We start from the raw sequence: 15,555 nt of genomic DNA on the forward strand, positions 1-15,555 counted from the left end.
TTTCTCTTAGTTATTTCAGAAGTGAAGTGATGAAATAGAGCTGCCATGTGTATTAGAGATTTAGATTTGGAGTCGGTTGTTGTGCATCATAGCGGTTGGGTTGTGTATTGTGTGTCTCATTGTGAGTATGAAAGATATGGATGTGCATTGATGTATCTGTTGTCAGTGAGGTATTGTCTAAAAATTTAGGGGGGCCCCTGGAGGAGTAGCCTGGTCACAAAAGTCTGGCTAATGGGGATTTAACAAAATAAATAAATAAATACTTAAATTAATAGAAAAGTAGACACACACACCTGGGTTAACTGACTGACTGACTGACTCACCTGCCTTTACGCTCTTCCCGTCTTTAAGCTGGTTGGCGATGTGACGTGGAAGCATGGCATACAGCAGAGTTTCAGTCTTCTGTTTTTCAGCCTCCAGGTGATGCGACAGGATTCTCAGTTCCTCCTGGACACACACACACATGCAAACACACACACACATACACACTGCTGTGTCACCTTTAAAACACCCTACACATATTCTCAAGATTCAAATCTGTATAAACTGAAGGTTGATAAAACATTTCTAAACTGAAAAGTGTTGTTCAGAGTTTGAAGCTCGTCCTTGTAGCACTGAAAGGAAATGAAGTGGTAGTTGAATTATAAGCAATGAGAGATCAAAGAAGTTGGAAGCACTCAGTTCAGTCAGAGACAGTCAATGCTTGAACTGCAACCACAACCAAGAAGAGCATATTAGACTAACTGTACATGAGTGGTCATCATGACAAGTCAATTTCAATCAGTGTGTACACATTTCACTGAATAAACAGCTTGCTTTGATAAGACAATATGGACATTTTGACATTTCTCTTGACTGCTCTCATCAGTAGCAGTAACGATACATAGTCGTCTGACATTCTAGCTTGTAGAAATCGGTTAGCATTAGCTTATCCTTCTCCCTAAACAAGATGTTTACTGTAGGGTACTGTTACACAGCTAACTGATTAATGTAGCTGTCAACACTTACCAAGAGTTCAGCCAACAAGATCCCACTAAGTGTCTGTACAGCCGCCAGAAGCACAATCCATCACTTACAACTACAAATGCAGAGTGAATAGCAGCGCCCCCTTCAGGCCACTCACCGACAGGAAATTGTTTTAATGCGAAAGCCTGTCTCTTGTGGATTAGTTCTATGGCCCAGACAACAAACCTGTGACTGGAGAGTTGACTGTTCTCCATTTAAATGATGTGTGTTACTCTTCCTCCTCTCACCTCATGAGAAAACTCATGAAAACTAGTTACAGTGTATTTAGCTTTGGCAGGTCGCTGCTGCCCTCTTCTGGACAACACTGAAATACAATACACCTCTTCAGTTTGTTTTCAGTCTTGTGATTCGATTTTAATGTGACATGGCTAACAGTTCATTCATTTATTAAAGATTAAAAACTAAATAATAACCATTTAACATTTATGTTTTTCATTTAATCATGACATAAAAAGCAATTACAAATAACTGTGTTGTATTTGACTGTATTTTGTATTTGTGTCATTTCATTTGTACATTTAAAGTCTTCGTCCAGTGTGACAGTGTTTGTGATAGAGCACAAGGGTTTTATAACTGAACTACTACCATGATACACTTTGACTTTCTGTTGTTGTTTCTGATGATGTTTTCATAGCGCAGATGACGTTTACGCATTGTTAGAGACATTAAAGACATGAGGCCAATGTTAACCTATACAGGAGGTTAGTGTGGGACAGATGAACCGACACTAAATGAGAAGGGGAGTGAATAATATATTAAACATAATTATAGATGAGGTGTATTGAAGAGAAAGCATCAGTAACAACTTGTTTATATATAGATGAGAAAAAGCATGAACCAATAAACCATGTGACAAATTAAAATACTGAATATGACCCACAATGTTATAATTCATCTTGTGGGAAACATGAACATGTGAATTCATCCAGTAGTTGTTGAGACATCTGCTCACATGTCCTTTTATATGACAACATTATCATTTCCACCGAGCTGTTTCTTCTCCTGTTATAAACTGAGCTGCCAGTTTGTCAGGACTCTCACCAAAGACTACATTACCCAGAAGCTGCTTTACTTTTTTTCTCTCCAGCTGGTTGGTCAGCTCCATTTCTGCTAGACGCTGCTGGTTGAGGAGAACCAGGTCTCGAGTGACGTCATGCGGGGCCAGGTCAGCCAGGTGAAGGCCAACATCTTGAAGTTCCTTGAGGCTTCGTAGCTTTGGAGAACATAGGTACAACATACAGCCAAGAGAATCCATCCACAACATCTGACCTGCAGATAAAACACAGATAAACATGTGATAGAATTGCACTGCAGAAGGTTTCTGATCTTGTATTTCTATAGTTATAGATGAAGTTGATTTGATTGGTTGTGGGCGTGGTTTATAAAATGACTGTAGTTGTGTTTTACCTCTTAGTTTGAGCATGGAATGTTGGTCATTGTAGTTCTTCAAGACAAATTGACTGTTGATGAATTTCCTGATGCTCTCAATGGTTAAAGTCACCTGGAGAAAGAGGCTTTAATATTTACTACTGCTCATCACTTCAGCACTATTCTACTACACTTCATAATCAAACTTATGATTTGGACTCTTTGGACTAATTTCCTGCTTTATTTTGATATTACATCCTACATCCCTGTTCTGAGTTTTTTTTGTCTTGCAACTACTTCAGTTCTGTTATTAAATTACCTCCTTGCACCTTCATTTTTGTCTGTATTTGGGTAATCCTTAAAACAGCTATTGTGAAGCACTCAGTTAACACAATATATTTGTCACAGAGGTTAGTGGTGACAATGATCATTCATTAAAAATGCATCTACAAGACTTTATCATTTTTTGCTACTGAATCGGTTTGAAATGTTACAGAAAGCATTGGTACAAGAAAGACCTGCCACAGCTGAGCTTTTAGATGAACTGCAACAGGATGCATTGCTCCAACGCCTCAGTAAGGTAAGTAACTACTTTTACTGTGTCCTGCTTGTGTTGAGCACCTTCTCACACCATGTGTACCATTAATAAGATCACCATGCCATCAGGAACTGCAAAGTGTTGACTAAAAACAGAAGTTTTCAAATTCCTGTAAACCCATAGGGTTTACAGGAGTTGAAGGGGAGCAAGAAGGGAGAGACATGAAGCAAACATACTGTTTGAGGTAAAAGCAACAGGTGCATGTCAACAACAGGGGTCCCTTACTGTAGTCGTGCCCCCTGATTTGGCCTGCTTACCAACATAATCAGGAGTTGCTGCAGCAGTCATGGCTCAGCACATGGAGGCAATAAAAGTGATGTTATATGCCAAGAACATTGTGGCCTGAAACTACAGGAGTACTGAAATGTTGGAAATATGATGAACAGTATGTTGAGCTGGGTTTACTTGTGTTTGTCTATTTGTAAACTGAAACAGAGTCAGAGTCTGTTTGCTCTTTCTAGTTTGGATCCAATTTTGATGAAATGAAGTGGCATCCAGCTGTTGTATCTAAAGTTTCTGTCATTTTCATGAGTGTGACCATGTCCCATTGACAAAGGCTGGAGAATAGAGAGGACTGTAGCCTTTCTTGGAGGTTTGCACATTAAGGATAATCCTGGAATGTTTGATGGGTGATTCGCTATAGCCGCTGCCTCGGACAAAATATCAAAATAATCTCCTCTCTAACCACTTCACTGCGACCTCAATGGAAAACGTGAGATCAAAGAAAGGTGTAAGGGACTTATGGACTTAAGGACTTAGGAAAAGACACAGAGGTGTGGCGAAAATCTGACTGCATTTACAAGATTTGTTTTCCTTAAACTAACTTTATTTATAACAAATTGGGGATAAATTCTCCTTTCCTAACCACAGAAACAAAACAAACAGAATTGAAATGTTGAAATAAGATGGCATGACAGAAATGATAATACAATATAATAATTTATAATTTAAATTTTTTGTTGTTAATAAGCAGCTAAGTAGGGGACAGAATATATTATATACAGACATAAGTAGTCTAGGAGTTTTGAATTTTTTATACATTTGTTAAGTAGACAAAATTATTTTTTAGTGCAGGGAGTGGGGTTCTGGAACCACATCAAAAGTGAAAATACAGTAGAACGTGTTGGGTCATAGTGTGTGATTTTTTTTAAGGGATGGTGAAATGCCCAGATTTATGGAAAGTAGGTCTGAATGTGTATAATAAAAATATGACAAAATTATTAAGGTAAAAAGGATCATAATAGCTCATGAAGTCCTACTGCATATTTGTAAAACAGGAGATTATAACCATAATCATGTACTGTTGAAGTGGTCCTTAACCTCAGTTCCTCAGTATCCTATCAAGTTGTCAAGCTTCAGTATTAGATTATGAGGTAAAAAGAAAACCTGTGAAATATACTGACGACAAGAGTTAACAACCTAAATCAGTGGTAGCTTATGTAAAGGGTTAAAATGTGTTTAAAAGGTTTACTAGGGGACTATGGCACAGTTGATTGATAAGATTGATAAAATAATAAGTTAAACTAGAAAATTCTTGGAGAGATTTTGAATGTGCTTGCTGCTTGGTGCGCGTACTTCACTCCTTCAATCTGGGCTGCACAACAGAACCTCCAGTAGGTTCTTTTACCTGGTTGAGACTCTTGTTTTGAAGGTGTATATAAAAAAAGTAAGATGGTGTTTGTGTGTGTCTGTCAATATGTGCATGTGTATTGTTGTGTGTGCCAGTAGAGCTGTCTACCATAGAGCCTCCAAAAAGCTTGTGTTACTGGTTGAGACACTTATACAGTTAATATCCATATGGTGGTGACGGAGTTTGTGTGTCTTTCAATATATGTTTGTGCATGGTGTTGAAACTGCGTAAGCTTAACCTTCACACAGCCCTTTGAAGTTGTCAGGACCAGCCAAAATGACATCACAATAATGGTTTTAAACCAAAATTGTCTTCACAATTTTAGAAAGACATGTAGACACACGCAAAGAACCACACATCAATAAGCAGACACGCAAATACATGCAAATACACTGTGTTAATTTATTTTACAGTTGCTCACATACCTGAGCTAAAAGGCTAAGAATTAATGACTTTAATTAGCCAATCAGAATCAGCTTTGCCCATTTCTGCCCAGTAACACCTGCTCCTGAGTATTTCAGTCAGTGGAAGAGGTGGAGGGTACTCCCATCACTTCCTCAAAAACTGTAAAAGATATCAGAATATGACCAAAACTGGGTGATACTGGACAAAACAAATCTCAAAATCTTTGATATAAAAATTGGTTGGAAATTGTTGGATTTAAAAGAGCTTGTCTGACTTTTTTGAGAAAAATTTTAAAGGATGGCAGTTAGAGTGCACAGTTAGCTACGGTTAGTGAGTGTAGCTGTGCCTAAAGACAGCAGACATCGCTGAAGATATAATAAATATCACAATCCTCTTCACTGAAGTTACAACAACACCACACCAAGCAAGGGAGAGAGAGGGAGAGAGAGAGAAGCTAGTGCTAACTGCTAAGCTAAAGTAACTAGCAGATCTGAAAAGTATGTAAACAACTGCTGAGTTAGTGAAAGTCACTAAAAGGAGCACAGAGCTCTGAGTGCTGTAGCAGAACTAGTGTAAGTTTAAAAGAGCAGGTGCACTGTGATGAAGAAAACTTTGTTCAGAAAAACTGTGCTCAGAAAGAGTAGCAATAAACTCTACCAATAACAGTTGATTGGAGATGGGACACCACACTGACGTCAGCACGTCACCAAGTGAACGTCGTCACTACTATAAGTGGAAAGACGTCAGTAGAAGTAAATCACTATGTAAAAATGTAAAGTCAGTTAAAATGTTTCTGAGTAAAGGTGTTACTGTGTTACGTTTCAAAATGGGGATGGAGGGGTAAAACATGTTTTTAGGGTGATAATAATAATATATGATAAAACTATAAAATGAAAGAACATCTTTAGGTTACCAGATATAGCAGTTCCCTGGTGAGAACAGCAACGAAATCAACCAATTAATTGTAGTCAGGCACTTTGGAGCCTGAGCATACACCTACTAATTACTAATATACTCAGTTGGCAATTTGTTATTAAAATAGTTTTAGACAGTTATTGATTCAATTGATCACTGTGGAGGGTGTAGTGTTTGAGGTGTTTCTGTTATTTAGCCTATACTTCAGTGATAAAAATGGTGTGTGTGTGTGTGTGTGTGTGTGTGTGTGTGTGTGTGTTTTCACTTTTCCTTAGTGAAAGTTGGACGCAGGAGCTTTGTGAAGAGGACTTAGGACTTCTTTAGTTAGAAACTTTTAGTGCAACTCAGGAGAACTCTTAGTGGTAAGATAAAATGCTTTGTGAATAGAGGCCCTGATCACTACAATGACAACAATGCTGATTAGTGACAACAACATCCACTTAAACTCAGCTGGATCTGGCACAAGGAGATTAAGTATTGCCCTCCCTGACCCGGTGTGTCCAGGAAGGTGTATTTGTAAATCCTGCTGCTGTCTGTATGTATAAAACAAAGAAGTAAAACTTTAGCTTCCTTATAGCTTGACTTCAGGATTTATTCTGCAGCACTGCCTCCATGGGGTTTCTAGGTTCCTCACAGGTGATATGCGCCACCTATTGACCTATTTAAGTATTGCACTAACATATTAACAAGTGAAGTAGAATAAGTGAAGTACAATGAAATTAGCATTTAACCAGAATTTACAACACTATGAAATAAAAAATAAATATGTAGGTGTCAGTCTTTATCATTTAACTTATTATGTGCATCTAATACAATAGCATGGAAGGCATATATTATTATTCTACATACTTATTCATCGTATTCATCTTCCGTATCAAAATTTTGGCACGTGCATGCGGCTTGATTGGGAATGGTGTGCTATGACTTGTGCGATTTGATTAACCATGGTGACATAAAAGGCGATGAAGGGAGAAAAAATTCCCATAGAGATTGAATGGGTAGACGTCTTCAAAACAACTAACTTTGGAATTCTACTGCAGCATCATACTTCAACGTAGACTTGAGACGCTTTTCAGATAAATTGGTATTTTGAAAACTATTTCGTTTACACAAAATTGCAGTTTACATTTGGTGTCATTTTTAGACCGTTTCAGACTTTACAATGGGTGTGTATTGCAAGGGAATGTTCAGAGCTAGAGTGGATGACATCATCGCTAGAGTGGGAGAAGCTCTAGAACTCCTCTGAAAAAATTCAGTTTAACTCGTCCTTATGGCTACATAATTCAGTTTTCACACATCACGGCTTCCTGGATAGTAGAAAAATTTATCAGGTTTCATAGAATGTGTGCACAGAGACTAAGCACAGAGACTTACAGAATTTGAACATGAGCCTCAAAGCGATGAGAGTACCCTCCACCTCTCCCATCAACTGCAATACAAATTCAGGAGCTGATTTCCCAAGAAATCCATAAGTGACAATTTTTTGTTATTCGCTCCGGTGTCCACGTTTTTGATGGGGTATTAAGAGACTCTCTGATATCTGTGATGTTTCCAAACCCAGCCACACAGACATTAAGTGTGGAAATTAAGTAATTTCCACACTGACTGGGTTGTTACGGTTGATATGAGATGATATTTAATCCCCCACAAATTCCACAACGATCATTATTCCCTCGTGGTTCGTAAGCATCTTTTAAGTAAATTAGCTGCGTGTAAGGTTTCCAAAACACTGCAACGTGGAATGACAGCAGCCCTTTTATGATTCTTGATTTTGTGATTTGGTCTTGGAGTTAGGAGTCCTTTGGACAACTTCTAACATCTCCCAGACTTAGCAGCTACTTTTAGAGCTAAGTGGCTTTGTGAATTACTCTTAGGAGTCCTAAAGTTAGGACTGACATGCCCATTGTTTTTAGGAGTTTCTCCTAAATCGGCAAGTTAGGAGCTACTTTTACCCTTAAAATATTTTGAATATGTGCCCATGATATATTTTCTGTTTTGGTTTGTATATTTGTATGTTTGGTAGGTCAGCATAGATATCTTAACTACATACTTGCTTGATCATGTGCATATATTCTATATTTAAAGATCAACTAAGCATATTGAACCTCTTAGTTGAACTCCATTAAATGCTGTGATTCCATACTGCACTATTTTCAGTTCATTCCAGTTGTTAGTGTATTTTTATTTAGTTTTGATATATTGTATTTTAATGTACTCTGGGGGTTTCACACCCTCACACCTCTGTTACTAAATCTATGAACTCTTAGCTCTGTGCTTGTGTTTTACCTGTGGGTGTATAACAGTGAAGTACTGATCCAGTGCAGCATCTCTGGCCTGAAGACCTGGAACAAACTTCTGTATATTCACCCCTGTCTGCCTTATCTTCAGCTGACGGATTAGAAACAATGACAGACAGACAGTTAAACCCAAACCCAAAATATTTTCAGTGTACCACTGAATTCAATTAAATTTAGTCCCACACTGTCATGAAGCTACTGAAACACACGGATACATGGACCCTTACATCTTCGTCAAAGACAATATGGAAGGGAAAAGCATTGCAGAAAGCCTTCTCTTCCATCCACAGCTTGTCTGGGTAACATGGTCTGAAGGTGCACTGGTGGCTGCCTAGGAAGTAAATCAAACACACTCATTTCATCAATGTTGGATAAGTTACTCTTATTTATCCTGGTTTTATGGGTGGCAAATTAAAAGAACCTCAAAAATGAATGGAGAAACAGTAAGACGATGTCCCCATCCATAGTGCTGGAAGGAACGCTGATGCTTTGAGGATGATGATAATGTGAATCATATGCAGTGATCTTCATAGTCACCCGATCTCAAGCCAGTCGAACCATAAGAGATTTTGGAGCAATGTGTCAGTGTCAATATGTCTCCACCACCATCATAAAAACACCACATGAGGGGATACAGTGGCAAGAAAAGGAAGTGAACCCTTTCGAATTACCGAAATTTATGTATAAATTAGTCCTTAACTATGGTCAGATCTTCATCCAAGTTAGTATTATGAACAAACAAAATCTATAAGAGCTCTCAGATTTACGATCAAGAATTGTTGATTACCATGAAGCTGGAAAGGCCATAGAGTTGACTCAAAGAGTTTAGATCTTAATCCGTCCATAAGCAGACAAACTGTTTATAAATGAAGATGATTCAGTTCTGTGGCTTCTCTCCCTAGAAGTGGACATTCAGCTAAGATGGCTCCAAAAGCTCAACACAGATGATCAGTAATGTTAACAAGAAGCTCAGAGTAACAGCTTAAAGGTATAATATGTACGATCGTGCTGCTTGCTCCATCTTCATAGGGGGCAGCATTTCATCTCTTCGCCCCTGTCCAGTTAATCATGTTGTTTTTTTCCCCATGTTCTTTATAATTTATATGTGCATTAATGATTGATAGTTAAATTGTTAATAGCATTTAAACAAATTATGAATATTTGTCGTACAAACAGTATGTTTTTACCTATAAAAATATGGAGGCAAGGGGATACTGCATGACACATGGGCGTCAGGCTATAGCAGCATGAGGAAGGGATGATTACATCATCACAAAGGCAGAATCAGAAAATAAGGTTTATTGCCAGGTGGGTTTTTATTTACAAGATATTTGGCTTGGTGTTTGGTGCAGTATCCAATAAACATATTAACAGGAAATAACAATAAAAAGTTAAAATACTGCAACAGTCAAAAAGATAAATATAAAATAGATACACATATTTAAAAAATGAAACTATGTAAAAAAAATATGTACAAAAGTGTTGACTATATGAATACTCAAAGGTGTTACTGTAATGTGGTTGATGATTGATGAGGCCAGACACAGAAGAAAAGGCAGGTGCTGGTCCATCACTGGGGATGACTGGACAAATATGTGAAAGGACAATTTGTTTAGATCACACAAGTTCTTTATATTCAAACATGTTGGGTCTGTTGTGTATGTATATAATAAATATTATGGATAGATATGAATATGTTAAAATAAATACAGTACTAGGCAGTGGATCCTGAACCTGCTGGATCTGGATCAAACAGTCGCTTTGTCTTACTTGTAAAAAAAACTGATGCATCTAGCTGGACTACAGCCGAAGGAACAGGCTAAATTCTACTAAATCACTAAAACGTCAACATCATACATTTATGCCACTTGAAGTGTTTGTCAGTACGGTTTGTCATTTGCACGAATGATAGTTTTCGCTACAGACCAACATTAGATGTTACTCACCTCAAAGAAAAGTCTCATCTCTTTACTCGCTGTCTCCCGCGGTGGAAAAACACACCAGCATTCATCCGTGTTTTGCTTCTTTGCCGTTGAACGTGGTTTCTTGTCGGGGCTGTCCTTCGGGGTGGAGATAAAGATCGTTCTCTAGGCGCTTCAGACATCTGTGTGTTTCTGTGATGCTCGTCGGCAGCTTTTTTTTTGCTGTAGCTTAACTTCAAGCTCAGGAGAAAGCTGTTCTTCTCCGTGTGACTGAGGGCAGACTCGACGCTGCACTGACTCACACAGTATATAGTGTGTCTGGGTGGTACCTGTCTGGCCTATTCTGTCCTCTATTATCATACCAAAAGGGATGCATGCATCCATCCCTTAGTGATGGAATTCCGGCTCTTTGTGGAGAGCCGGCTCTTTAGGCTCTGCTCACTAAAAAGAGCCGGCTCTTTCGGCTCCCAAGTGGCTCCTCAGATTTTTTGTTACCTAAATTAATTTATTACCAAATTATGTGTAAAATGAATAACTAATGTAAAAAACATAAAATATAACATATGTATAGTATGTATATGGCTTTATTAATACACTTAACATAACTTAACATATACATAAATAAATTTTAAATAAAAAAGACCAATTTTAATTTGTGAAAAAACACAAAATCAACTAAACATCACTCAACAAAATATAAATTAAAATGTGCAACCATGTACAGTGAAAAACAAAACACAAAATGCGAGTGTCTGTAACCCCTCCCCTCCCCCCTCCTGCTCAGTGTAGTCACACAGACGCTGACACAGCACACATGTTGACCAATGCGGCTTTAAAAGACAATTTAAAAAAAAAATCGCTCTGATCGGGAGCCGGCTCTCTCGATCGCGAGCCGGCTCCCGTCGTTCACTTCAAAGAGCCGGCTCTAATCTGGCTCTCGTTCGCGACCGACCCATCACTACAGAACATATGCCTGTTGCATTGATCAGGGACAGGTGAGAATGGTCTGCAATCTGGGTTTGAACAAAGCAACAAGCATCCCCTAACCCATCCGAGAACATTCAGAACCTGTTTCCAGTCTCTAAATGCATAAACACACAAAGCTAAAAACAAAAAAAGCCCAGGATCAGTAAAAAAGTTTTTTTTTTAAAAAAAACTGATTATCTGTATGTACAAAAGACTCCGCCGATCAGACTGTATTGTTGATTCCGCTGTTGCCTGGCAACGGTGATTACGTAGTACTTACAGTGCCAGTTTCCGCCATTAGTGGCGCGTTTTAAGTTTGTTGCCTTTGCAGCAAAGTCAGTAGATTCGAGTGCTCAGTTAGTAGACGTCGTCAGTGCCTTGTCTGTGTGTGTGTGTTATCACTTGTGCGTACCTGATGACAAGTAAGTGTTTATATTGAGTTAATGTCGTAGTTTGTCATGTTGAGAATGAGTCGCATTAGGCGGACGTTTGGTTTAGCTAACCGCTAAGCGGAGATTTAGCATCCCTGTGTTCTCTATGGCGTGATGCTAAAGCTAAAGTACTTGCATTAGTTAGCATGAGGTGGATGCAGTTTTAAGTGGGAAAGAGTAACCTCTGTAGATAGTTAATAATACAGAGATGTGTGTAATGCTTTGTATTAGTTTGGTATGTCTAATATGAATCATTCTGTAATACAATGTAGTCATTTATTTATTTCTTTATTTCTTTGCAGACCATACATACATACATACACACACACGAGCCTGTACCTTCTGAGAGATCCTGTACGAAAGTTGAAGCACATTAAAGGTTTAAAGGAAGACTGCTTGCACTTTATCAGGTTCTAACCGACCTGCCTGAGCAACACCACCTCCAACCACATACAGTCCTACCCTCACCAACATTTGGTCCTTCGAGCCGGATGGTGTTGATTCGGATCAAGATGCAAGAAGGCAGTGAACCAGTTCGTCCAAAGCGGCAGACACGCCCGCCACTTTACCTGGAAGACTATGTGCTTGGAGCAGCCAGGCCCAAACAATATCAGCCTCCATCAGCTATAGGGAGCAAAGGGAGCACAGGTATGGAGGGAGCAGTCAAGATGGCACCCACCACCCAAGCTCACGCCTCACACTCTACACGTCAAGTGCAGTGGGACCTAGCCCTCAGCGAACAAGAGGATGAGCATTCTCTCTGTATGAGTGCAGAGTATGATGGATGGCATAAGAAGTTAATTGAGCATACGCCCTCCTCTCCAAAGCATGACAGTGGAAGGGGCCTTGCTGCTGCTTATGGAGCTGAATTAGAGGAGATTCGTAAGCAGAACAGTGAACTGTGCCAGTCATATGAGTATATGCTACAAAACATTGAAGGACTCAGAGACGTCCACAGAAACGTGAGATCACTAGAAGATAAAGTGAGGGCTTTAGGTAAAGCCCAAACAGAGAGTCAAGAAACAGAGTGGCTAGACTTACCTCTGCTGCCAATGCCTACGCCGTACACTATAGACGGAGCGGAGTACGACGACAACGACAACAAATGGCCTCCTCCCCCGCCCTGGCCTCCAACAGCTCCATCAGGAAATGACGGTAATGGGCACATCATCTCAGCCATAGACAAAATGATGGGCGAATTGCAGCTGTTGAAGCAGAGTGCTGCCTCTGGGTCCTCAGCAGCGGGCCACTGCTCCTCCACCCCCAGTGCAGGCTGCCCTCCTAGGCCCAAACCACCTACACTCTCTCAGTTTTCTCCAACCGTGGGCATGGCCTACTATCCACAGTTCAGTCTCCCACCCCGCGGAGCCCAGTATGGTCTAGGCGCACGCACCAGATACTCACCTAGCCCCGGAGCGGGCTTCAGTTCTGCACGCGTAAGCCACCAGCGGTCATTCAACTCATCTCAGTCTGAAGAGAGCGTGTACAGGGGCCCTAAGCCAAAGATCCCCTTCTTCACCCATAGGGATCCAATGGATTACGCCCGCCTGAAAATAGCCCTCATAAACCTCTTGCCTGCAGATAGTACTGAACTCTTCAAATATCAAGTACTCACTGATCACTTGAAGCCCGAGGAGGCTTGTCTTGTAGCCGATTCTTACCTTCACTCGCTTACGCCCTACTCAGACACCATGGCGGCATTAGATGAGAAATTCGGCCAGCCCCATCATGTAGCACTGAAGAGGATAGCCGCGGTCATGGAAGCCCCAGAAGTGAAGCGTGGGGATGTTGCAGCCTTTGAGAAGTTTGCACTACAAGTACAGTCCCTAGTTGGCATGCTTCAGACCCTTGGGCCTGACGGAGATGTCGAACTGCAATGTAGCTCTCACGTCGCCCGCCTCATCACAAAGCTGCCATCTGAAATGCGAGCTGACTTTCGCCGCCAGATGCTCCAACGACCTGGAGCTACATACACCCTAGTTGACCTGGCAGAGTGGCTAAAATACGAGTCCTGGTGCCAAGGCTATGAGGTCCAGTTGGAGCGCACAGGACAGTGGCAACACAGCTCAAAGATTGAGAAGAAACAGAGCAGACATGTGTGCTGCACGGCATAAGGGGCCCTACCGCCTCAGAGTCATCACGTCAGAGCCCAGCATCATCAGACAAGAAAGGGAAAGCAAAGCCCTACTGCCCATACTGTGAGAACACAGAGCACTTCCTGAATAAGTGTCAAGCCATTCAGAGACTCACGAAGGAACAAATAGTAGAATGGATCAAAGTTAATAGACGATGCTGGTGCTGTGCAAGGTCACACCAAGCTGCTCAGTGTGACTTTAAGAAGCTATGCGACGTGTGCCAAGGCAAACACTTAAAGGTCCTCCATGAGGTCAATAAGAGAGACAGTCCTGAGCCACCCAAAGAGGAGACCTGCTTAGTCAGCACTGCCACAGAGGTTCTCTATCTTGACCGGCCATCAGATTCGTCTAGAGTCCTGCTGAAAGTGATTAAAGTGGTGCTTAGCCATCGCAACCAGAAGCTGGAAACATACGCCGTGCTCGACGACGGCTCGGAGCGCACAATGCTCCTTCCACAGGCCACCAAACAGCTAGGGCTGGAAGGCACCCCTGAAGAGCTGAACCTGCGCACCATACGGCAGGACGTCCAGGTGCTCAGGGGAAGTAGCGTGTCTTTCCACTTATTCCCTGCTGCTCAGACAAAGAAAAGCTTTAGAATCACTCAAGCCTTCACCTCACAGCGTCTCAGTCTTGCCAAGCAGTCCTACCCAATCATGTCCCTTCAGAAGAAGTACAGACATCTGGTAGGCCTGCCCCTCACGCAGTTTGATCATGTCCAGCCCCTCCTACTCATTGGTGCTGATCACCCCCACTTACTCACCCCAGTCGAGCCAGTGAGACTGGGCCCATCAGGCGGACCTGCTGCTATCCATACTCGGCTGGGATGGGCCCTACAAGGCCCTGCCAGGCTAATTCAGCAGGCTCTGCCAGAGCAACAGTGCCTGTTCACGACTGTGTCTCCGCAGACCGCTGAGCTGATGGCGAACATTCAGAAACTGTGGCAGATCGATGTGCTGCCATTTCGCTGTGACAAGACAGTCATGCGTTCAAAGGAGGATCGAGATGCTGTGGAGATGCTGGAGGCGAAGACGACGCGTGTGGAAGTGGATGGAGTCTTCCGGTATGCTACCCCCCTGCTGCGCAAAAGCCCAATGCCCCTCTTTCAAGCAACTAAAGAAGCTGTCATGCCAAGTTTAAGGAGTGCAGAGAGGAGACTGGCAAGAGACTCACAGCTTGCAGAGGCATACTGTGAGGAAATTCGCAAGCTGGTCCACGGCGGGTCAGTCAAGAAGCTCAGCCCTGATTTACCAACAGAGGGTGAATCATGGTTCATCCCCCATCACTTAGTGTGGCACAATGAGAAGAACCGCATAGTGTTCAACTGCTCATACCAGTTTCAAGGCCTCAACCTGAATGAGGCGCTACTACCCAGACCGACCCTGGGGGCCTCTCTTCTCGGGGTTCTGCTGCGCTTCAGACAGGGTGCGGTAGCCATTAGTGGCGACATACGCAGTATGTTCCATCAAGTCAGGCTCTTGCCAGAAGACAGAGCGCTCCTCAGATTCGTGTGGAGAGACATGCGACGAGAAGACCCCCCAGATGTGTACGAGTGGCAAGTCTTGCCATTTGGCACAACCTGCTCCCCATGCTGTGCGACATTCGCGCTATAGCAACATGTCAAGGAGCACAGTTCACACAAGGAAGATGTGAGGAAGTCAGTAGAGCAGTGTTTCTATGTTGATAATTGCCTACAGAGCGTGTCAACCGTTGAAGAGGCCAAACAGCTTGTCGATAAACTCCGTGCCTTGTTAGCTGCTGGTGGCTTCGAGCTCCGCCAGTGGGCTAGCAATAGCCCAAGGGCCATGAGCCACTTACCCAAAGAAGCCAGGTCCACCAGCCTGGAGCACTGGCTTTCCCAGGGT

General features: G+C 41.8%; 1 protein-coding gene across 1 annotated transcript in view; it reads right to left on the bottom strand.

Moving 5' to 3' along the window:
- Positions 1–15,555, bottom strand: part of LOC111232397 (guanylate cyclase soluble subunit beta-2-like) — a 48,570-nt gene that overhangs the window by 12,332 nt on the left and 20,683 nt on the right. The window contains exons 7-11 of the mRNA XM_022759903.1: positions 8,467–8,570; positions 8,229–8,330; positions 2,434–2,527; positions 2,099–2,295; positions 324–447 (exon numbers count right to left, since the gene is read on the bottom strand). Of these exons, the coding sequence (XP_022615624.1) occupies positions 324–447; positions 2,099–2,295; positions 2,434–2,527; positions 8,229–8,330; positions 8,467–8,570 (621 nt within the window). The remainder of the gene's footprint in view (positions 1–323; positions 448–2,098; positions 2,296–2,433; positions 2,528–8,228; positions 8,331–8,466; positions 8,571–15,555) is intronic.

Source organism: Seriola dumerili, unplaced genomic scaffold (genome assembly GCF_002260705.1).
Source record: "Seriola dumerili isolate Sdu_G_001 unplaced genomic scaffold, Sdu_1.0 BDQW01000018.1, whole genome shotgun sequence".
NCBI classification, from domain to species: domain Eukaryota; kingdom Metazoa; phylum Chordata; class Actinopteri; order Carangiformes; family Carangidae; genus Seriola; species Seriola dumerili.